We start from the raw sequence: 26,278 nt of genomic DNA on the forward strand, positions 1-26,278 counted from the left end.
TTTTTTGTTTGGATTTCAAAACTGGATTATTTAAATATTGGGTTATTTAATTTAATTATTATTATTATTTTACAAATTTAATAAGTTTTATTTAATTAATTTAATTAAATTTAATAAAATTTTAATTTATTTAATTTAATTAAATTTAATAAAAATTTAATTAATTAAATTTTACATTTGAACATCTGTACGAAAAGAGTGTTCCACCCGTTATAGTAGTATAAATAAATAAGTAGTTAAAAGGGTTATAAAGATTAAGTAGACACTGTTGGCGACTAATTCGCTATAAAATTTACGTATAATTACAGTTTCGTTACATCTGTTATTTTTCTTTTTACTCTCAGATTTTTGTATTGTGTTATATTAAATGTCTTTCTCATTTAGCAATCTTATATTCTTATTATTTTAGCCTTCTTTTACATAATTCCTCCTCTTTCTAATTACATCTCAGATTTAATTTTTTAAATATCGAATAATCAAATCAAATATCAAATTAATATCAAATTAATATCAAATTAATAGAATAATCTTTATTAATAATAATTTATTAATAAAATATACCATATTTAGATTGCAAAATTTATGAATGTTTTATTCATTTATCCATAAGTAAAAATTAATTTGTTAAATAATTAATTAACAAACGAAGAACCATTTAAAATTATGTCTAAAAATGTAACAATTAAATATTTGTTGCATTTAAAGTTTGAAATTAAATTTAGGGGAATAGCATAAATGAAACATCTGAATAGGATTGGTAGGAAAATTGTAATTACATATCTCAAGATAGAAAAATTTTTTCCTGAAATTAAATTTATTTTATTGCAACATTATAATATATTCAAATGATATAATAATTAATTTGAAATCGTCATGTATTTAATTAAATTTTTCCTGTTTTTTTCTCGAAATGTTTAATATTTTTATTGATTCGTTATTTAATTATCATATTTAATTAAAATAATAATAAAATAGTATCTTTTCTTTAATGAAATATTTAAATAAATTAATTTTTCAATATTGTTGTATTTATGAATGCAATACATATAGAAAATTTATGATATTACGTAAAATTATAATTATTAAGATATTGTTATCCAAACAATTTTTAATTTTATTATTGATTTTGTAGGATTATAAATCATTTTTTCATCAAATGAATTATCTTTTGTTTTTAAATTTTATAATTTTCTTTTTAAATATATAAATTTATGTAAAACTTAATATGATAAAAGAAAATTAATAATATTATAATTGTAATGTCGAAAAACACAGTAATTATAAAATTTTAATGTTGATATTATCTTTAAAGGTTCATTCATAAATACACATATTCCATTCAATACAATTTATGAATGGGACAAAATGTAGATATTTTTTTAAAAAATAAAAAGAAAGCTTTATTGGTACATTTTTATGATAAAATAACTGATGATTCAAATGGTATAATAATAGAATGAGTGTTTAATTTTTTTTGCTAATGTGTCTTAAAACAAACTATATTTATATTATTTCTTCACAACAATTTTAATATATATTATATATTATTATAATTAAATTATTGATAATTAACGTAGATTTCAAGAAATTTATAAAATTTGAAAAACAAATTATTTACCATCAATGTAATAAATTGAAAAAATAAAATATAAATAATAAAATAGAAATCAAAATTAATTATTAATGATAATTAATTAGAAATTTCAATTGTAATATTTTTAATCTTATTCAATGTCCTTGTTCAATGAACAAGTATCGAATACATTGAATTAAATCATGACTAATGTTATTTTTCATGAATTTATAAATGTAATAAATTAAAATTCTTATTAAAAATTCATTTTTTTTGTAACAACTTAATGCACTTAAGATTTATTTTACAGTTTTATTTTATTTTTTTTTTTTTAAATAAATATCATACATTTGAGTGTTAAGAGTTTAAATTAGCAAAATTTGTAACTTTATATACATATATGTAGAATAAGTTTCTTTCAAACTTCAGCAATTAGAGAGTTAACAAACGTCCAAGAAATCAAAATTTCGATGTCTAAGCAGAATTAAACACGTAATTTCCGTTTGTATGCATAATATTACGAAACGTGTTAAAAATTGAATGACAATTTTAATTTATGACGATTTATTGAAACATAATAAAAGTGTCGTGAATCGTCAATACTCGCGTTAAATATATCAAATATTTATCGAAGGAAAAATGAAATATAAACGATTTATTACTTTCAACGTGTCGATAACTATCCATGAATCACAAACTCGACGAGTTTTTTAACTATTTGGCTGACATCTTGTCGCGTTAAAGCAAAGATTAAATCCATTATTTTTATTATTCTCCCTGAATAAATATATGTAAATAGTAATAGAGAAAAATAAATAATAATAGAATAAATAATAATAGAAAATCAGCCTAATTTATTACGCTGATTTAAGACTAGAAAGTAAAATGTCGATATACAAAAAAATATATTGTAAACATATAAAAATCACACCCTGGTAAAATCCTTCCATTATTTTCCATAAATAAACAGTTTTAAATTTATTATTCAGTTTGTCTTTCACGATTTCTTTCTTACCATTATTAAAACAAAATTTATTTTAAACATTGGATTAAATCGTGACCAATCGTGTTATTTTCCACGAATTTATAAATGTAAATTAAAATTCCTATTAAAAATTCATCTCTTTTGTAACAACTTAACGCCCAAGATTTATTTCACAGTTTTATTTAAATTTTTTTTTTAAATAAATATCATACACTTGAGTGTTAAGAGTTAAACAAACATATTAATAAAATTAACTGATGATCATATAAAGATTTCCATATAATTCCTTCGTTCGAGTGTTTGTTTTAGAATTCAGCCCGTTCAAAATAATTGAATCGCACTTTCGTTTCGTTGATTTCGCGTTTAATAATTAACGAAGGCGAAGTTCGATCGAAAGAGGAGAAGGAAACTTTTCCTTATCGAAAGAAGACGACGATAGTAGGACATAAAAGGCTATAAAGGATGATTTTTTTTTTTTTTTTTTTTTTTNTTTTTTTTTTTTTTTTTTTTCGTTCGTGCACAGCAATGGTAATTGGCGGACATCATTCTAACGCGGCGACGACGCTACGAGGTTCTACGGATCAATATTACAGGTAGCGCTGCCCTCGGTCCCCGTTCCACCCTGCCATTTCCTTCTCCCTACCATTCGTCACCCTTTAGATACACCGTGCCGATATCTTAGCAGGTAACCAGGGTGCATGCACCAGGCTAATATATTTCGTATCCTCGGAATAGGAGGTTAAATTATCCAAAAATTTTATCCGATTGAACGATTAATTGAGGAGTTAAGGCGAGCTTTCATCTAATCGAGAAAAAAGATCACTGTGACGTGTGTTTCCGCGTATGGTAATCGAAGTTGCGATCGATGCAAGTTAAGAAAAAAAAAAAAAAAAAAAAAAAAAAAGGAAGGAAAGAAAAGAAAATCACGATGAAACGCGTTTTGTGTTTGCGTTTCGTGGGCTCGTTTGACGAAACGACCCGCATTTGCGGTGAAAAAGCGCGCTGGATGCGCGCTGGCCGAGGTGAATGACCTTTTCTAGCCACCACCTCTCCGCTCCACCCCCATCGCCTGCATAGGCAGCACTCCCCGTGCGCTCGTCTTGCGTCTAACCCGGTTCTATCCCAACGTTGCTGATGCCAACGTTGGCACATCATACTGTCACTGATTCTTTTTCTTTCTTTTTTCTCTTTTCTCTCTCTCTCTTCTTCCCTCTCATTTCGTTTCCGTTTTTCTTTTTCTTTTCCTCCCCCTCCGCCTCTCCCTTCTTTATTTCTTTCGCTAAATAACGACGACACGTAACAATTGAAACCGTGAGGCAGAACACGTGGGACACACCCACGTGTAATCGTCCACCCACATTGTGCAATCTGCCGCTCGAGTAACGGGATGATACGTAGCGGTGCACGTAGCTGATAAAATTATGAACAGCACGGTGCAAAATTCGAGCGAGTGGATTAATTGTAAAAAAGATCGCGAGAGGAAAAGAATGGGAAGAATGGATAGGAGAAGAATTGTTTATTGGTTAGTTTCTCGTGTTAATAAAAAATCTTGTTCGCTTTTTACGAATTACTTTCGATAAGAGATGAATGTATTTTAAAGTGTTTGTCCGTTTTTCACAGAGAATATTCTTTACAATATTTATTTATTTATTCTTTTCTTTGGAGGGGAGATATTTGGGGTATTTTTTAATTGTATTATTTTTAGAAAAAATGAAATATATATATATATAAAGAAGAATCGGTTTTTCTTTTCAATGAGAATTGCAAGAAATTATTAAGAAAAGCGTGTAATGAAACAAAGACTGAGAAAAAAAAAAGGCTGTATCTAAATTTTTTACAGAGAATTTCTACAATATTTATTTATTTATTTTTCTTTTTGGAGGGAATTATTATTATTATTATTAATATTACATATAATATTATTAATATTATGTATTATTTATTTGGCCTATTTTTTACTTGTACTATTTTTAGAAAAAATTAAATATATACATATATATATAAAGAGAAATGAATGAAATAAAGACTGAGAAACGCGGCATCTAAGTTTTTCACAGAGAATCTCTACAATATTTATTTATTTACTCTTTTTTTAGAGGGGAGGTATTTTTTATTTGTATTATTTTTAGAAAAAATAATATATATATATATAATATATATAATATAAATATATATAATATATATATAATTTATATATATATATATATATAAAGAAGAATCGGTTTTTCTTTTCAATGAGAAATTATTAAGAAAAGCGTGTAATGAAACAAAGACTGAGAAACGCGGAATCTAACTTTTTCTCAGAAAATTTCTATTATATTTATTTTTTTTTGAGGAAGGTATTTTTTACTTGTATTATTTTTAGAAAAAATGAAATATATATATATATATATATAAAGAAGAATCGGTTTTTGTTTTCAATGAGAACGTTGCAAGAAATTATTAAGAAAAGCGCGTAATGAAACAAAGACAGAGGAACGCGGCATCTAATTCAATTTGAAGAGAGTAAAAGAGGAAAAGCTGACTAGGTAGGAAGAGGAGGATTTATCGTAATAATCGGCCATTGTTGAGAGAAGATAATGAATGTTGTCTCATGGACGATGCTGGGCTATTCTTCCCTCATCACGTTCCTTCCTGCCCTACCACAGTTCTACCATAGTTGAACTCTTCCCAAACACTTACTTCGAGAGTTGATTTAATTTCAGATAAACACGAAAGGATTTGACTCCTCTAACCGGCAATTCGAATCAATTTATCTACATCGCATATTCTCTCCTATTTCTCTCGAAATGCTAAAAATCCATAAATAACTTTTAACTAGCGTCGAACGAGAATGATTAATAAATTTTAAATATGAACAATTTTAATTAAAGTTACCTTTACATATAAAAGTAAATACACGTTTAAATACGTTTTCCATATCTCTTCTAGTAAGCTCTTTTCTAAGTAAGTTCTTATTCCTCGATGAGGTCGACGACCGTTTAGATGCTTTCCTCGATGAAACACAACAAATGGGAGAAAAAAAAAAAAAAAAAAAACCACGATCCATTGAATACGAACCGATCGAATCGAGGCGAAACGACGACGTTAATTACGAAGGAGAGGGATTATATCGATCGATTAAGCTCGCTTTGAAAGATCGAATCGCCGCGTCTGAAAAGCCGCGTGGAAGTAGCAACGAATCGCATCAAGTGGCAACGGGCGTGCGGCTCGCTAAGGAATAATGGTAATCGGGGAGAAAGCAGCAATTAAAACGTTACTAGGGGGCGCCACGTTTTCGCGCCTCTCCTTTTTCCTTCTTTTTTCGCCATCTCTCGGCTGTCTAGCCCACTCCACGATCTTAGCCTCTCCCCCCTCCTCCCCCCTCCTCGCCCGCTCGCCCTATCCCCACTTTTTTACTCCGCGCCGCTTCCCATTCCTCACTCTCCCGTCTTTTTTCGAGGTTTCCATTTGCGTGCGCGACTTATAAAAATTTGTAATTATGGGCTTATTAACGACTTAAAAAAATCCTGCGAATTAACGAGCGCGTGTCTCAAGAGGCTTCACGTAGCTTCACGACAGCCCTCTTGCATACCAACCTCGACGACGAGTTGTCGTCGTCCGTCTGTCTCTCCTCGCTACTCTCTGCCACACCGTTTCTTCACCCTCCATCTCACTATCCCCTCCCACTACCTCTCCTCTACTCCTACGCTTCTTCTCTTCCTCGGTCTTGCTTGGTTCCCGTTCGTCAACCCCTTAGACCATCTCATCTAGACCAGCTCAGGTGGGAAGGAAAGATAGAAACGTGCGACGGTTGGATGAGAACGTTCAAGTGTGATAAGGGAATTCGTGCACCTTGGTTTAACTTGGTATTAAGTTTTTTTCATCAATTTTTTGTTTTCAAAACAAACATTTCGATCTATTTTATTTTATAATGCTTCTCAATAATTCGATAGGTCTGATAATTAGTTTTCGATTAAATTATAGTTTTTTTTTTTTATAAAACACATAGCTGGAAATAAGTAGATTTGTCTAGCAGAAATTTTTATGTAATATTTATTATCTAATATTTTATTTTCATATCTATAATAATTGTATAAGCATATTTAAATTATTAATTGTATCTCCAATTTTATTTTCTCGCTACATTCTTTTCACTTGTGTATCTACTTTATTGGATAGATTTAACATATTCGTGTGATATAAACTATGACATATTACATTTCAAAAATTACAATGTTTTTAAACAATTTTTTATTGTTAGCTTTATCGTCGAAAATTTCTTGCTAGGGGCAATAAAGTAAAATTTAACGAGTTTTCTATTTGTAGAAATCCTTTTTGCAGATGAATAAAGTTAAAAAAACTTTAAATAATAACGAAAATAAAAGAAAGTTTGAATCAGTCATTGCGGCTTTCAAAAGAATCAATTATTATGCTTCAATTACTACGTTCCCTTGTTGAATACTCTATGCTCTAGATATTATGGATCGTATCAGTTACTGAGTACTATATACTTTTACAGATATTGTATTGTATATACTTTATCAGATTTTATATTTATCATATAAAATAAGATTATGTTTCACTAAAAGACTTTTCGAGATACATAATACTTATATAATACTTATATAATTGATACACCATGAAAAATTTAATTATTTAGATAATTAAAATTAAAATTTTAATTATTGAATATTTAAGAAAAGAAAAAAAAATAAAAGCATTAAATTTATTTCGAAATTAATTATTTTCCAATAATTTAAAGGTATTTTATGAATATTTTATGAATATAGAATCTATCTTTTTATTTAATGGAAAGCAAAAATATATTATTTTTTTAAGCTTGCTAAACGTTTTCTTTATAATTAATTAGTAAAAGTTTATAGTTAATTAAAAGTAAAGAATGAAATTTAATGAGATAATTCTTAAAAAGATAATCATATAATGTTCGATAGTACGATATTCTATTAGTACGGTGTAAAAAAATAGAATTAATCACTTTTTAATTTAAGATCCTTAATTTAATAATAAAAATTATTAAATTAATTTTATTTTATAATAAAAATTATAATCTTAATTTATATAATATATATAATCTTATATTTAATTTTATAATAAAAAATACAAAAATGCATTGTATTTATGTGAAAAAATAAATGTAATTTCAATTAAAAAATAATTAAGATGAATAATTTTGATTGTAGTAGTTTTATAATTATTAAAAATTTTTATAATTATAATATAATTAATTATTATTTTTATGATGTTTATAATAGTTAAATATATAAAGTTTATAATTTAATTTTTAATAAATTGTTATATACAATAATAACAAATTATCCCATAACAAATTTTTCATATAAAAGATGATAATTATAATTTACAATAATTTTTTTTTTTTAAAACTATCTTTCACATTGAAATCAATGTGTGCATGTATAAATATTCCTTTGTAAAATAATTTTTTAACACATTTCATTTATTTTTACTTATTTGTATTTTTTTTTTAATACGTTTTTATTTACTTTATATTGTTGCAACGTCATATATTAATTAATTTGCAGAAAATCTCACGAAAATAATGCACATTCTCATACAAATATTTCAAGTCCATTGTTTCTTCAATGTATTGAGCAGTTCAATTATATATTTTTCTCATTTCATGAAAAAAAAAATAAAATAAAATAAAATCTCTGAACTAAATTACTAACCAAAAGCTAATAATTAATTATTTTTACTTGCATCGATAAATCATTTAATTTAAAACATAATTATTCAAAGAAATAAAAATTCATAAAAATAAAAAGAGAATTCATTTAATATAAAAAGAAATAAATCTAAATATTAACGTAATCACAGATTATAATTTTAATTGTTAATTAGCAATTAAAAAATATATACATATATATTAAAAAATATTATATATTTTCATACTTGTAGTAGAAAAAATTAACGATAAAAAAAATAGATTATTTAGAAAGATATAGCAAAATTATGAATACCTGAATCAATATTAGCTAGCTTGCGATATATAATTTATTTTTTAAATAAATTTTTATTGAACGAGACGTAATAATTTACGACTGCACATTTAATTGTAAGTAGAATTTCAATTTACAAAAGAGTTATTAATTCTACGAAATGTAATATACATTCCTAAACGATTATATTAATAAATGCCCATTCTCAATAATTCATGAATATACTGTCATTGGAACACTCAATATATTTGTCAAACACCATTGGTGACAGGCATAAAACTTGATATAGTTATAACTGAGACTTATTTATCAAATTATAAGTAATTTAAATTCGTATTGGATAAAATGAGACAGCAATGTAAGAGATAAAGTTGTTTCACTCTATTTCTGTCTCATTTTATCTACCACTTAAATCGCTTATAACTTAATAAATAAACTTTAATCTTTAAATATCAATCTTTATATTTCTTTTAATCTCTAAAATCGATCTTTCAAAGATATTCCACTAATATTAATTAATATATTGTATTGTATCATAATATTGATATATTAGCGATATTAATATATGATTTATAATTTTTTTAATTTATTAATTTATTAATTTTTAATATATTAATTATTTATAATAATAATCATTATTATTTCTTTAATAAAAATAATAATTTTTTTAATAAGGAAAATTAAATTATAAGTATATTAAAAAAAAAAAAATAAAGTTAAAAGTTGTAAGATAAGTAATGAATGTATTTTCTAAAATTTTTACTTATTTTATTTCTTTAAATAAAAATTTCCTGGAATATCGATATCAAAATAAAACAATTATTATATATTAAATATATTTTAAATTATTAGAATATTATTATTCTAATATATTAATTATTAATATTCTATATATAATAATCTAATATATTAATATTCTAATATATTAATAATTTTGTTTATGAAATTTTTTTAATGAGAATATGGGCATATACATATTATTGAATTATATGAACATTAAAATTACTCTTTCCGTCTATTGTAATAAGTATTACGTTTAAAAGTATATGAAATATTCTCTAATTTATCAACAAAAATATACATCAAAATATCAGAGATATAAGAATTACATTCCTTGGATTTATATTCGTAAAAATCTAATAAAAAAAAACACCTGAATATCTATATATTCCTATGATATCCAAAGATTATCTACTATTTTATATTCGACTCGTGTACCCAACATTTTTCTCTTCTTCCATTCTTTCTTCTGTTTTACCTTAAAAAAAAAAAATTTATTCGAAATGTGAATGTATGAAACGAAACGAGCTTATCGAGAAATTTTCGATTAATAAGTTTAATATTTAAAGCGAGCGTTAACAACAAACGAAACTACGGACGACAAGTTTTTGAAAAATACGAAGATATTAAAACGCGGTAATAATCAAACTCAACGCGAGCCGCGTACGATCAAACAAAGAAGGGGAACGCGTGGAAGTGGTTGCTGCACTCTTGACCTTTTCAAAGTCTTGTGCAAGCGAAACTGCAGAACCTCTTGCCATATTTTCAAGAGACTACGTATCGAGTCGAATTGGAAGCGAGGAAGAAAGGTAAAACTACTAGGAGGAAATGCTATTGTATTGTTATCGATTATTGTTGAAAATGACTTTGTTCCACATTTCATTGTTCCACAATGCGAATTATTCATATTTACATTCTGATCGAGATGGAGGGGGAAATACACGTGACACGATTCGAGAGATTCGTTTATCGTATATATATATATATTATATTATATATATACGAAACGAGAAGATAGAGATAATATTTCACTTTGAAAATTTCAATTTTTCATTTCCACAAATGTCTCCGTTCAATTTTGCTTCCGGTCTTGAACACGCGTTGTTCCTCGATACCAAGCGCAAAAATGCTCTTGATATCTACAGGACGCGTTAAGGCAGGTCTTGAAAACAGGTCTCCCTCCGTCCTTCTCTCTCTATCTTCTCCATCTTCCTCTCTGTAATCCGCGACACGCTTAACTCCAATCGAAAGGTTCAAGCCGTATATGAAATAAAATGATCGTCTATACAGAATTGGAATTTTGTATAATGTCGTATAACGACAATAAATGTTCTTCTATAATTCGATTTTCGAACGTGTACGAGTTCGAATATTACTCGTAATAATTATTTTAGATCAATTCATAATCTACTCGTTCTTTATTTATTATTATATATTATTATTTTTATATATTATATTATTATTATTTTATATATTATATTATTATTTTTATATATTATATTATTATTATTTTATATATTATATTATTATTTTTATATATTATATTATTATTATTTTATATATTATATTATTATTATTTTATATATATTATTATTTATTATTATTAATTGAATAGATGTTTTTTTTTTATTATTCGACAAATACTTTTTCATTCATTTTTTTTTTTTTTTAGGTTAAAACGCTAATTTTTCTTTTTATTTTACTTTTTTTTAATATCAACGATAGTAAGTTTTGATCTATTTCGAAAGCTTATTTTTATTTTTCTACGATATTATTTCGATCTATTACGATACAATATTCTCGTTTGATATAAACAACGATGTAACAAGCAATGCAAATGATTGGTAATTAATCTATGGAGAAAATCTCATTTACGCCGCGTCAAGCGGAAAACGTGTACAGGGCGTGTTTATTATGCTATATTAGTTTCTACTGTTTTTCTCGCATGCGATAGATGTGTAAGAGAGAGAAAAAAAAAAAAAAACATAGAAAAGGTGAAAGTTTGTTTTTTTTTATACGCGATATATTACGAAGAATTTTTTAAATGATGATGCCACGATTTCTTTTTTTTTTTAAATCGACATAACCTATCCATTTTCTTATCATAATCTCATCGTCAAGATAAATTCGACGTTGTTATATAACAATTGAATTTAATGTATATGAAAAGATATTATAGTAACATCAACAAGCAAAAATATAAAAATTCAAAAAAGAGACAAAATTTCTCTTCGCGTTTATTAATATTTATGGAAGTCATCTTCGAGATGAATCAAGATTTTTAAAAAAAAAAAATGAATTGCGAAAATTGCTTGCCTCTCTTCCATTATCGCATATTCATTAGACTTTATCACATAATATCGTCGTTAATATATCTTATCGTCATAAATTAAAAAGATATATCAAGTTGAAAAAAAAAATCACGATATTTATTACGACGACTATTGTAAATTTGAAAAAATTTGTTCATCCTATTGTACGTGTTAAAATGAAACTTTTATTGTTTGTTAAATCTAATTCAGAAAAAAGCACAAGAACTGTAAAAATATATATATATATATATAGAATGTTAATAAATTCCTGGGATATTTTTGAAAAAATCAATTTTAATAAAAACGAAATATCAATTGAATTTTTGTATTATTGTTTCAAAATTTAAATACTTATTTAACTTATTTACAATTTATTATTCTTTTTTAGAAGATGTTCCAACGCCTTATAAATAATTAAGATGAGCTTAAGTTGAAGATAGAGAGAAAAATTAAATTGGTTTGGTAAGATCTATGTTTCTAGTACTCGTTTTTCTTCTTTTTTACCATGCAAGGATGCACTGAGACAATGCAACTCTCACTCGAACAAGAAGAAGATTTTTCAAACGTACCATTATACATTATTACACTTCTCACATCGGTTTTTTTCCATCGCAGTGTCAAGTTGGTTGATACGTGTTACGTTAGAACAAGTCATTTAAATCTCCACGAAAGAAAAAAAAGTCACGTATCACGTGACAAAACTTCAATTATCTTATAAATTTTATGGACATATTATTCTAATACTTTTTAACGTATAGAATTATATGAAAAAAAAAAAAATAATAATAAAACTTATGAATATATATCTCGTCATTCAATCTTTTCCTCTACGATTTTTTTTCTCTGTTCGAACGACAGTGGAAGGCACAATGGTCCATCCTTCATGTACGAAGAAGTTCGAACAATCGAATCGTTTCCCTCAATCGTTATTAGGGAAAATAATCGAATATTTTGTTAACTAATGTCAATTGAGAGATGAATTATTCTATCGTTTAAAAAAACGATTGACTTCTAACTTATAGATATATTCCAAATGTCTGTATTTATAATTATTATTTATAAATATTTATATTATATTTATTTAAGTAAATAATAGGTATCTGATTATAATTAAAGTGATATGATTTTTTAATATCAATTAATTTTATTTATTCTAAATCGAAATCAGTTATAAGTGGAAAGTTGAAATTTCGTGTGTCAATCTTGGAGGAATTTTCCATTTGCACAGAAATCCTGAGTAATGGTGACCTAATAAACTTCTTACTGTTGCTTAAACTTACATATATAAAATTATTATCCAATATTTTGAAATTTAAAGTAAAGGTGAGTAAAAAATAGAACAAGATAAGTAAAATTCAAATCAAAGTTTCCCTGTTTGCAATTTGTTGCAATTTATGAAAGTGTATCGTGAGAATGATAATGATGTGAATAGAAGTCCATTTAAGTAAATTGTAGATTAAAGAAATGAAAAAGTTACGTAGGGGAAAGTTGGTCAAAATGGAATGGGTGAATAAAAAAATATAGTGAGAAAAAAATATCATATATAATAATAAATCTAGATAATCATCGAAGCATTTTATGATTGATTATGGTGAAGAAGCGAAGATGTTCTCTTGTGTGTATCAGAGCGTGAAAAATTTGATGAATATAGAATATAGAAATTTCGATATAGCGATGCTTTCTTTAACTTATTGAGCGAAGCATTACATTCTGTATATACTCATATATACTATATTGTAGTTTTGATATTTGATTGACAGTTTATTTCAAGCTTAACCTGTAAATTAAGAACATAGAAAATTTTCCAGAATCTTATCCATGATAGAAAGAAATATTTATTAAATTATATTATATAGTGAAATGTTTCTTTTTAGTAGATATTTATTTTTTGTTAAAATCTTTCTTCTATATTGTAGTTTTGATATTTGATTGACAGTTTATTTCAAGCTTAAGCTGTAAATTAAGAACATTTTTCCAGAATCTTATCCATGATAGAAAGAAATATTTATTAAATTATAATATATAGTGAAATGTTTGTTTTTAGTAGATATTTATTTTTTGTTAAAATCTTTCTTCTACATTGTACTTTTGACTATTTGATTGACAGTTTATTTCAAGCTTAAGCTGTAAATTAAGAACATAGAAAATTTTCCAGAATCTTATCCATGATAGAAAGAAATATTTATTAAATTATATTATATAGTGAAATGTTTCTTTTTTTTACTAGATATTTATTTTTTGTTAAAATCTTTGTTAATAATTGTATGAATTGAACAATAATATGTTGATTGTTGGAAACAGCATGATTGCAGAAAAGAAAAAGAAGACAATTTATGTATTTATGATTATTGCTCATAAAAAATTCAGCTATACATCTCTCGGTTTTTTTATAACATTCATATTATTATTACATTTTTAATAATATGCACTATTCTAAACTATTAATAGTTTTTACTTATAAAAAAATAAAAATTTTATAATTTTAATCGAATTTTAAGCGAATGTCTTATTTTACCTTGCCATTTTGATGAAAGAACGAAATATCTTTCAAAATTTTCTTTCGTAGTTAAATATCTTTTTTAATGTTTTTTAAATCTTTTTTTTTTCAAAGGTTCATTTAAAATCTTTCTGCATAAATAAACGTTATTCTTATTTTTTATCAACATGATACATAATTTTGACCAATTTTCCAATATTATTATAACTTAGTTATGGATATATTTATTTATAGATTATTTATAGTTAATATATTAAAGTATAAATATATTTTAAAAATAGCAATTATTTCAATTCTCAGATATTAAATAAATATCGAATAATCAGAAAATCTTTAGAATGTCGAATCGAAAAAATTCAGTTTACCTAAACAATATCTAATATAATTTAAAAAAATATAAGTTATATGTTTAAAGAAAGATTTGTAATATTATAATACTTTTTTGTTGTTCTTATTTATAAACAAAGAAAGATTTGGACATATTTAATTTTTATAAAAATCATTCGAGTAATAAAATTTAAATGTACAATTAATTACAAAAATCTTTATGCATTATGTTGTAAGAAAAGTTATGTATGTGAATTCAAAAATTCTTATTCATAGATGTAAAATATAATAGGTTATATTGACAGAAAATCTTTTTGAGAAAATTAAATTCTCTAATTTTTTTTTTTTTTTTAATGCAACTTGTACATTTTTTATAATGATGTGATACTAAATTAAATATTTTATATATTTAACTATTGTAAAGAAAATATTTTAAAGAAAAGAAGCATTGAAATTTTAAAAATTGATTGTTCCCATAAAATAATATTTCACAAAAAACTGTCTCGTATAACTCATTGTTTTTCATATAATCACAAAATTTCATTTGAATTTTCATCGATTTTTAATAATAGAATTTATTAGTTGAACGATTTAAAATGAATACGTTTCGATATTTTTTTTTTGGATCGATGAAAATGTAATTAAATATTTCGATAGAATAAAAAAATAAAACTTTTACAATAATCCAATCATTTCACCGATCAATAAAATTGAACGTTAAAATTTATCGGCAAACCAATTGTGTACAAGTTTTAATATCATTATTAATCACAAAAATAAACTGTGCTCGACTCGACGAAATAAAAAGATTATTTTCCAACGCTTACTTTCCAGCCTAGACCCGAGGCATTTTCAAATAAACACGCCCCTTCCATTATTGTGACTCTTTTATTTCTCTCTTTACACGCAACATGAATTTTGCCGCGTTTTTCAAATGCTATATTTCTTCGCACAAAGACAAGCATTGAACGGTAATAAAATTTATAGAAAAAGAAATCGCATAAAAGAAGTATCGTGGTCGAGCATGCAAACATGTAGACAAACAGGCAGAGGTTTGTCCTGCAAACGAAGAACGTCACCGACGCAAAACTTTGCCAAGGATGCTAGGAATGTGGGACAAGGAAAATCTTACGCCTTGGCTTCGATGCGTTTTATTATCACAACTAGCATTTCGCTAGTGAAAATATCAAGTGTCGAATACATTATTCCCTTGAATATGATACAACGGTCAATATCTGTGTTAATTTTTAATTTAAATTTGTCCTTTCCCATTTTCTTCTCCCCCTCTTTTTTTCCCTAGAAAACAAACGGGGGAAAAAATATTTCGGGAAAATATATATATCTCCGTTCAACGATACGCTTCCCCGTAATAAATTCACGAAACACACCAAGGCCGATTGTATATACGGGAAATGTATTTTTCCGGTTACACGGTAGACTTACCATGGGTAGGTAACAACCGACCAACTTGTTCCGTTTCATTATGCAAGCAAGAGGACTAGAAAAAAAAAAAAAAAAAATAACAAAACAGCGATGGTTCTATCGAGATCCATTAAAATTCGACCTTTTTCATGCTTGGTTTACTTTATTAACATATTCGATGAAATATTTTATGATTCGATATTAGATTAAAGATTTACAATTTGTTGTAATTCGTAATATTGCATGAATGTTAATATTTAACGGTTGTAGATTGTACGTGTTTTTGAAATTATCATTTCAAGTTTTATATCCGTCTCTATTGAAAATGTTTTCGGTAGTTACGTTCTGTGTAGTTGCGGTATCTGCATCGTTTAATATGTAACGCGGTTACCTTGACCTTCTATGCATACTTATAGTTTTTTTCGTAGCTCGTAAAAATTAGAAACTCGAATGTGTATTGTTGGAAAAAACACTCGTTCATCGGCGAGATAAGCACGAGATCTAGCTTTTCGTCCATGTTAGATTTTTAGAAGCGTCATGAGGCGTTCGATTTTGATCGTTCGAAAATGACCCGTTACAAATTGGTTCTCGCGTGCGCGTCTCGCGCTTCGCGCATCGAGATTTCACGTTGGAAATTCGTCCTATCAGTGGAGGATTCGATGCGTGTCTGTCACGCGGCCGATTCTGTGCATGCTCGCGTAACTTTCCTGGCTTGGTAAATCAACGTACGAGAAGAAGATTACAACAACGGTATAAAATCTGCTTTTTTTTTTTAACTCATAGTTTTATGATGAGTTTTATGATGAGTTTTACGAATCAGAGCACAACTCTCTTTGGATTGTTTCTTCTTCAGATGCAAGATGCGCTTGTTATATCGCTTTTTTATTTATTTGTCTTGAAAAAAAGAAATTCTAGAACAAACTGATTCTAAATTTTGTGATAAAATACACATAGTTTTAAATTCATAAAATCAGATGAGATAGCAGTAAAGCAAGGTTCAAGTGGCTAATATTGTAATCAACTTTATTATTAAATTAGATGTTAAAGACAATATTGAAAAATTTGATTTTGAGATATTCGAGTTTATTTAGAATGTAAAATAGAAATTCATTTATTTATTTAGAATTTTATTTATTTATTTAGGATTTATTTATTTAGGATTTATTTAAGATTTAAATTTTTTTCCATTTTTTTTAAATCATAAATTAAATTAAATAAAAAAAAAAGGATAGAAATACTGAGATAGTTTTTAATTCGATCATCTTTTAAAATACAATAATTTTAAACCTCAAGTTTTCTTCTGAAAAGTTTAATTTAGAAGGATTAATTTATTAGATGATGCGTAAAAAATTAAAACAAAAAAATTCAATTGATCGGAATTTTGAAGAAAATAGTAAAGATTGCTTTTATAATTTTTTTATCTAAGCCTAAAAATTAAACAATACATTTTATAGATTTGTGTCATATATATATGACACAAAAATTTGACAAAAATAAATATTCGATATAAATTAAAAATCGTATACTTTCTGTCAGGGTTTATATAAATAAATAAATCGAATAAATAACTTTAAAAAATTTTAAAAAATTTCTAATAAAAAATATATATATATAAATATAAATATTGCAAATAACTTTTTTATTTTTTCTAAATTATGGACAAAATTTGGAATAATATGAGATTTTTAAAAGAAATAAGTTATAATACTGGATAAAAATGTAAATTAAGTATAAATAAATTTTTTTTAATAATTATTATTTTTAATAATCACAATAAACGTGTAATAAATATGATAAGCATTGAATAATCCGCAATTCCAAATTCCAAATCCATTAGAGTTTTTCTTCAGTTTATTCTTCACGTCGAATAATTGAATTTCATTTCATTATTTGTTAATAAATATCAAGTATTCTATGTTATTACTATACCTTTCTTACTATTCATTACCATTACCATTTCACAATCAAAAATACAATATAATTTAATTTTATATTAATATTTTAAAATTAAGATTATTGTACAATATCTTTCTTTAGTTCCTCAGAAATTACAAAATAAATTAGAATATATCCCATTGAAATATCCTGTTACATAATCTGCATATTCTATGATGAAAATAAGAAATATCCATTGAATAAAAAAATATTAATGAAACACAATAGCTAATGAAAGATTATTATCTCATTTAAATTTAATAATATTAAAAATTTTATTATTATATGTTAATATAATTTGTGAAATATCTTTGAAAGATTCTAAAAATTCATTCTAGAAATTCAAACAAACATAAAATTAATATATAAAAATGTTACTTATTTATTAAGTTATAAATGAAGATAGAATAAGACAATTCTATCTGTAATTACACTACACTTAACTTTATCAATTTAAATTTAAAACTTAAATTTTTTATAACTCAATACATAAGCTTCGACTGATATTTTTGTACAACTTTTATGTTTCTTTTAGTTTCTAGAATTTACTGTATTTAAAAATATTTCACAAATATATCAATATTCTACAAATTAAAACCTTGATATCTCATATTTCTACTCTATTTCATATCCCTATCTTCACTTCAATTACTTTTTTCTCTTACAATTTAGTAACAAAATCTTCTAATTCCAATATTTAAATTAAGCTCGTAATTCTCATATCCTTAAAATAAACCCAGTGAAGCCAGCCGAGGAAATGAGGCGGGGAAAGGAAGAAAAAGCGGAACAAGATTATGCGCGTACAAGATTATATCGAGGAGGAGGCGAATGGATTCAAAGTATATGTTTTGATCTAGTCCTTTTCCACCAATTGCGACGAAGAAAGAGGAAACAAGTGTCGCGAGGGAAGGGCGCATTTCCTTGATTACCGTCAGAAAAAGTGTACAAGCCTGTTGCAAAGACGTTGCGCAAGCGCAAATTTTAATTGAGCGTACCAACGGCTCTAGTCTTTCTCTCTCTCTCTCTCTCAAGGAATCTTCCTGTGATGTGGCGTGCCAACTCGCGTCATGCCACGCCACACTCTAAGTATCATCGTGTCGCGAAACATTCAAGAAACTGCCAAACGACGAAAAGAACAAAAGAACTAGACAAGAGGAAAGAAAAAGGAATGAACTGACAGTTTTCACTCACCGTGTAGTTGCGTGAGCGATTGCAGCGTGCTGGCATTGCAGTTCATGTATCCTGAAACAGAGAAAAGGTTGGTGTTCCGATTAAAATCGTATTACGCTCTAATCTCAATTTTCAATCGGTCAATTGTTATACATTCCGCCATGGCAATCGTAAATCTCGATAAACGAATCTAGTTTCGATAACAAAAGTTCACTAGTTATCTCTGTTTTACGTTATTTTTGAGCTAATGCATAAATTAATTCCGAATGTGTATCATATATAAATGATTGAGATAAGAACGAGGAAGAAATGACACTGAGTTCCCGAATTGAAATTTATTGTACCATAATTTATTGTATCATAATCAAGACATCCTCTTGATTTCTTCGTGTTATTGTTTCTTTTTCTTTCACAAGTGTCTCACAATATATTTGTCATAACAATTTGAATAATAATGATTCAGCTACAATTCATACATCTCGAGCTCAGCGTTAAATTATTTATATGCGAATAGCAAGATTTCATAATATTTATAAGTTCTATAATAATATTCCTTAAAAATCTAGAGTGCATAAAACATCGATCATTAATGACATTATCAATATTATCTAAGATGCTAATTAATAATAATCAATAAAAAGAAAAATCTCAAAAAAAGAAAAAATATCGACGTATGTTAAAGTTTCAATGATAATAATTCAACTACGAATACAAGAATCTCAACATTAAATTGTTCGTATACAAAATTTTATAACATTTCTAAATTCTATAATATCTAAAAAAAACCTGACGTATAAAACGCTATATCGATCGTTTATAATTAATAATCAAAGAATAGTAATTAATAATAATCATCGTTAGAAAATTTAATAGAGAAAAAGTCTCGAAAAATATCGATAAATCGGTTACCAAAGTTTTACTCGGCCACATAAAAAAGGTTGGGCCATGTGAAATCATGGTGGTCGAAGGATCGATCGAATGATCCGTGGTATCTTTCACGTATGAGCGTGTATGGGCGTGCATCCACGCGCGGTAACGCTAGACGCGCGCGTGAAGTTACGAGCCGGGGGATATTATATCGCAAAGCTGAAGGAAAAGAAAACGAACCGCTCGCGTGCGGTTCTCGGAGATCACGTTGCACAGTGTCGTAAGTAGCGACACGAAAGCCCGTTTCTGGACACGTGGATCAAACGCGGTTTCACCATTTGATAAAAGTGTGCGTGTCACCTAGCTTATCGAGACACTGGCGCATAACCGTTAACCGCGAACGAAATAAACTGAACAAGGAAACGTTGGCAACTCGAACCTATGGATTATCCCTCTATACAGTTTTGTGGCTTCCGAGACTAGTAGACGAAGAGATAACAAGTCGAAACGAGCATAGCTCAGCTCGATGAACAAAATGTTTAGCGTCAAAATATTTTTCGATTGATTCGTTCAAATCTATGACGTGATGTATTTTCATATTATTATTATGAATCAAGAAACAATCCCAAGCAGTATAAAAATGAATCAAAAAAGAAAGTAAAAATAAAAAAGAAGAGAAAGAAAGAAAAGAAGAGGAAAAAGAAAACAATACAAATTTTTTTTCCTAATAATATAAATGCTAATAAAGTATGGTACTTAATAAGTTGATATAATAATTTAATTAAATTTAAATTTGCGCGAATAATATATACTTTTATTCATATTATAACATTTAAAATAAAAATTCTTTTAAATAAAAGAATTAAGCAAACATGAAGATTCATCTTTAACATTTATTTTTTTTAGAAGTTTATATTACAAAAAATCGATTTAAAACTGATATTAATTATAAAATTTTTATTAATTATGTATAATAAAATTAAATATAAATACTTTTCACGTTTTTTAATATATTTTTAAACGAATTTTTAGAATTTACATTAGATTTTATTTCTTATTATTCATCCATATGTGCATATTATATTATAATTTAATAAATTAAATTCAAATCTTCAGATTACCTACGAGATTCTATCTAATTTATCTAGTAGATTTTCTCAATGGATTATAAATCAATAAATTATAAAAGCTAATGCATAACTATTAATTAATTATTTTCACTACTTCTAAGCAATTATCATAAATAAAAAATTTAAAATTATTTATAAAAATAAATTAAATCCAGTATGATAAATGATTATTTTTAAATCATTTCTAAGAATTCTATTTTTAAACATCTTATTCTGTATTTTGCATATGTAATGTATATTGCATATTTTGAAATATTATATCTCTATATTTATATTATCTATTATGATTATTCTCCAGTAATTCATATCAATAATCACATTTTTATACGAGACCAATCGATGTCTTAATACTTATGAGCCATGGTGTACTTAACAAATAAGATAAAAATTGATCACATTGCTCAATTCTTCCCAACCGTTTCGAGACCGCGTTCGACCGTTTCCTTTAACCGCATCGTTGCGCGCGCATAAACTTAGCGAAATCTCTACGAATTGACAGTGGCGCTGCGCTGCGCGTACCTCTTTCGACAGTTTCCGCTTATATCAATCGCAATCTTGTTTCCGTCGGTAATCGCGACTCAGCCTTGATACAATGATGCACACGTGTACTACACGTAATATACCTGGCAACTTCGCTTCTATCGAGCAGACCTTTCGATTCAAGGTTGTTCAAACGAGTCGTAATTTATAGTTGACGGTAATTTAAACACGTGAAGCCGACGATTAAAGACAGAGACGTTAATTACGACGCAGAAACAAGACGAGTCAAAGCACGTATACTTACGTCGTCGTTGAATAACCGCTGTACGCAGAGAAGCATGCGCGTGCTAACCAAGCAGAGAGAGTTGTGCAATCGGCTCGAATCGAAAATATCCACTACAAGTATATTCGGGACGCCCGACCGACACTTCCCTATTGCCACAGTCGATGCGGCGATAATTTCCTCTTTCCTACGTTGCTGCTATTACGCTCTCTTTCTCTCTCTCTTTTTCCTCAAGTATTCCACCTTTGCAAGTCGAACGATCAAATCATGCAAACTCTAAATTAGGTATTAGGTACTTATATATCAAATAAATTTCAAAGAAATCTGCACATTTAATCTTCACGCGAGGGTTATGTGAGAGATTATTATATATAGATATATATAAATAATTTTCATGGATTAAGCCCGCTACGGTCTAATTTTTGTGCTCTCGTTTTCGATTTAACAAATAAAAAGATTTTAGCATAAAATATTAATAATAACTTTTTTTATTTTCTGTTCAAATTCGAGGAATTTTTATTATTATAAGAAAATACAATTAGATCGAAAATGACTTGAAAAATATAAACGGGTTAACTAATATTTCACTGTGCCATGTGAAAATTAGCATATACTGCTCATTCGTTTATCGTATCGAAGCGGAAGTAGAAACAGAACGTGTAGTAGCAGCAGTAGTGAAAGAACAAATCGTACTACTGTAGAAATCACTGTTTTTAATCAAAGTTGAACTGCTATATATATAACGAAATCTGAAAGAAAAGAAAGAAAATTGCACTTGCTATTCATTTTCTTATAAATCCACTACGATTCTAAAATATAATACTGGCGTTTCGAATGGCTTGCCTTCTCTTCCCGCGAAAAGCAGCGTCACGAAACCACGACGGCTTGACTTTTTGCCAAACAACTCTATCTTGCGACACGTCGATCCGATAAAATTTCTCAACGCTTTCTCTTTCGCGGTTCCCGAACTGAAAAATTTTCTTCGTCCAAGTTACATTAAACCTTAAACGCGAACGATTGCGCCAATCTTAGACTTAAAGATGTTTCAATTCGAATTTTTCAACCATACACGTTGCATCGATCGACGATTTTCACTCTGTCAATTTTATCGCTGTTTGTAACATGTCTGGAAAAAGTGTACTGGAGAAGAAAAAGAAAAAAAAAAAAGAAAAAAGAAAAGAACGTAAACCGCGTTCGAGCCAAAAGCACGGTAGTTAATGCTACCGGATGCCAACTCGTAGAACAAACCGGTTCCGGCCAGCGCGCTGCGCCGCAACGCTCTGCAACCCATCGCGACTGCGCGTTGCGTGATGGAATCACGCGCGCGAAATCAAACGGGAAAATCAGCATATAGGCTGGAATGCAATTGGTAAAACGTTATATCTCGATTGTAAAAAATACAATCATTTAAGTTTTAGAAATTAGATCCATATCAGTGTATAGAATTAGTTAATAAATATATACTGCTATTTATCTTCGTTGTCATGTTGCTGACAATGAGATAGTAGATAACAGTCGGTCGATTTGCTGGGATACGATGTTTTCAGCGGTTGTATCTCAGTTTGTACGTTTTAACTAGACAGTTCATAGAATTATGACATAATGTAACGACGCTTTTCATACCAGATATTTCTGCCGGTTACTAATTAACTGACACTAGATAACCAATTTTAAATCAAGTCTAACATTTCTTTTTTTTTTTTTTTTTTTTTTTATTTGAAATAAGAATAAATATTACGTTTCAAAAGTGCTTACATGGAACGATCATATGGATCATTGATCATCGAGAAGGAAAATTTTGTACAAGATTAAATCTTTTCAAATGTTTGTTAATTGATAAATGCTTTATTATGTTTTAATGATAATGTTAATTACTATTATTAAGAATATTTCTAATTATTTCAGTTTATTTCGTGAATTTTGATCAAAATATGATCTAATACAGATATAATCCAAATAATTAGTTACATATAAAACAATTTTTTTATTTAATAAATAGTATCATCTAAAAGAGATGAAATTAACTCAAAGTTTTTCATTTTTTAAAATATAATTCTATAATAATGCTAGATAACACAAAATTTTTCAAATAAAAGATATTTAATTTTTAATGCTCTGTCACATTATTGTAAAGAAAATTTCCAGGCAAAATTATACGTACCTAAAAATAAAAGAATACGAAAAAAAAATATAAATACTTTGGAAATTGCTTTCACTCCACTTAAAGAGTTTTTTTGTTGATAAAATAATTTATCGATTATGTTTTATATATAAACAAATTTTTATTAAAATTTTAATTTTTAATTTAGATAAATTTAAAATAGTATATGAAGACTTTTTCAACTCACTATATATTGCACTGATTGAAGATAGAAATTGTTTTAGATTGATGATGAATATATGCAGTGTTCTGACATCATTCTTTTGACTGACATAAATGATAAAATATGCATTATCTTCTGTTCCCATATTTTTTTTATACTATAACTAATGGTTTATATTTTTGAATTGTTAACAATACCAATTTTACATGTTATTTGTTATATTTTGTCTTATGTCTTATTCATTATGTACTATTGTTTTGTCAATATCTATAATTAAATCTTAGTAAAGTTTGTATTCCTGGTTTATAAGAATGTAATGGTATATTATCTCTTGTTATAAAACGATGTTCACGTGCTGTTTCTTTATGGATGATTTTAGCTGCAATGTTATTGTTATCTGAATATTTTATTTCAGCATGTATTATGTATTTCTCTTTTATTATGTTAATTTATCGTTTCACATTATTTATATTCTTAATAAATAATAAATAATAATAAATTATAAATAATAAATAATAATAAATTATTCTTACATTGATTGTTTTTTGTTACGATATTAATTGAGAATATAGTTTTTACAATTTACAATTACTTAATCTTATATTACTATTATGAGATTTTCTACAACGAACAATAATATCTATCCTCTAACTATATTTTGTATATTATTATTATTATATTATTATTATTATTTATAAACGAATTAAATGGCTCGCTTTATTCATTGAATTATATATACAAGAAAAAGTAAAGAAAAGTCATAAAAGAAAAAAATAAGACATGTACTATCTTATGATTACATAATAGACGCATAAAAATAATTCGTGGATCTGATTCTATCTCATACGCAAGAATATGATGTAATTATATCGAAATTGCGGAATTATGATGATTGTGAAAATGTACAATATTACGATTTGTAAAAGATAATAATAATCAATTAAAATTAAAATAATCAAACAATTAGGATACATATTTAAAATTTCGAAATAAAATGAAATAAAATAGCAATGAGGGTCATATAATCTTTCGTGAATGAACGTGTGAAGATGATTTGTGTAGAAAAATATATCTAATATTATAGTGTTGAAATACGAAATACATCACAGTAAACGAACGTTCAATTTAAAGATAGAATATTAAAATTATTATACGTATTTCTATTGACAATTAAAATTCGAGCATGATAATGCCTAATTTCGTTGAAAATCGTCCAATTTCGTAGATATTTCTTTTCATATTTAGGTAAAAAATAGATTTTCTTGTTAATATTTTTACTTACTATTTCGATCTATTTTTGTAATATATACAAATATAATTTAAATAAATAATTTTATAAACATTATTCATATTCTAATTCAACGTGTTATTTTAATATGGTTTTTAAATCGTTAAGATAAACAATCGTAAAATCTTATGATTCTAATATATTTTATTTCATTTTTCTATTATCGACTTAAATATAATGCGAACGAAGAGCAAAATTTATTAGGATTCGTTCAATACCATACTCATAAAGAAAATCTTTATCGAAATTAAAATGGAAAATCTCAATTCTTTTTCAAAATATTGATAAATTCAAAATTCAAATTCAATATTCAAAATATTGATTTTATTCGAAGCAAAATCAGAAAATCTATTTTTTATCTAAATATGAAAAGAAATATCTACGAAATTGGGCGATTTTCAACGAAATTAAATATTATTCATTTATTACTTTTCACTTATCTCTTCGAATATTTCCAATTCAAAGACGATTAAAGTTTAATAATCTTTGATCAAAATCGATCAAAAAATTCTTTAAGAATTTTTAATCAGATCGAAAAAAGTTTCTAAGCTTCAAAAATTTACTACCTAAATCCGTTATCTCGTTGATTATATTAAAAGTACGTTTATTATTTCAATGCTGAGGATTAATGGCACAGAAAAGTTATCATTACGATCTATAAGAATTTATCTATGCCATGAATATTCTATTCGATGTAGATAAGAATTACTAAAACGAATCATTACATTACAAATGATACGTAATAACTAGTTTGAAACTCTTGCAAATTGTTTCTTACCAGATAACATAGTCATGTAAATAGCTGCAAATATGTATATCAATTTGTTAGGTTGATAACCACTTAATATTGCATGACGCATATTGTAAGAGAATATTAGTAGTTAAACGTATACACAAATACTCGAGCATACAGAAAGACAACAATAGAATCAATAGCAAAACAAA

The 26,278-nt window shown here is 26.6% G+C and overlaps 1 protein-coding gene across 1 annotated transcript in view; it reads right to left on the reverse strand.

Annotated features, from left to right (window-relative positions):
* Positions 1-26,278, reverse strand: part of LOC122716042 (cytoplasmic polyadenylation element-binding protein 2) — an 88,532-nt gene that overhangs the window by 12,640 nt on the left and 49,614 nt on the right. Inside the window, exon 4 of the mRNA XM_043938738.1 lies at positions 18,983-19,033. Within this exon, the coding sequence (XP_043794673.1) occupies positions 18,983-19,033 (51 nt within the window). The remainder of the gene's footprint in view (positions 1-18,982; positions 19,034-26,278) is intronic.

The sequence above is a fragment of the Apis laboriosa genome, unplaced genomic scaffold (genome assembly GCF_014066325.1).
Source record: "Apis laboriosa isolate Shangri-la unplaced genomic scaffold, ASM1406632v1 scaffold41_cov147, whole genome shotgun sequence".
NCBI classification, from domain to species: Eukaryota; Metazoa; Arthropoda; class Insecta; order Hymenoptera; family Apidae; genus Apis; species Apis laboriosa.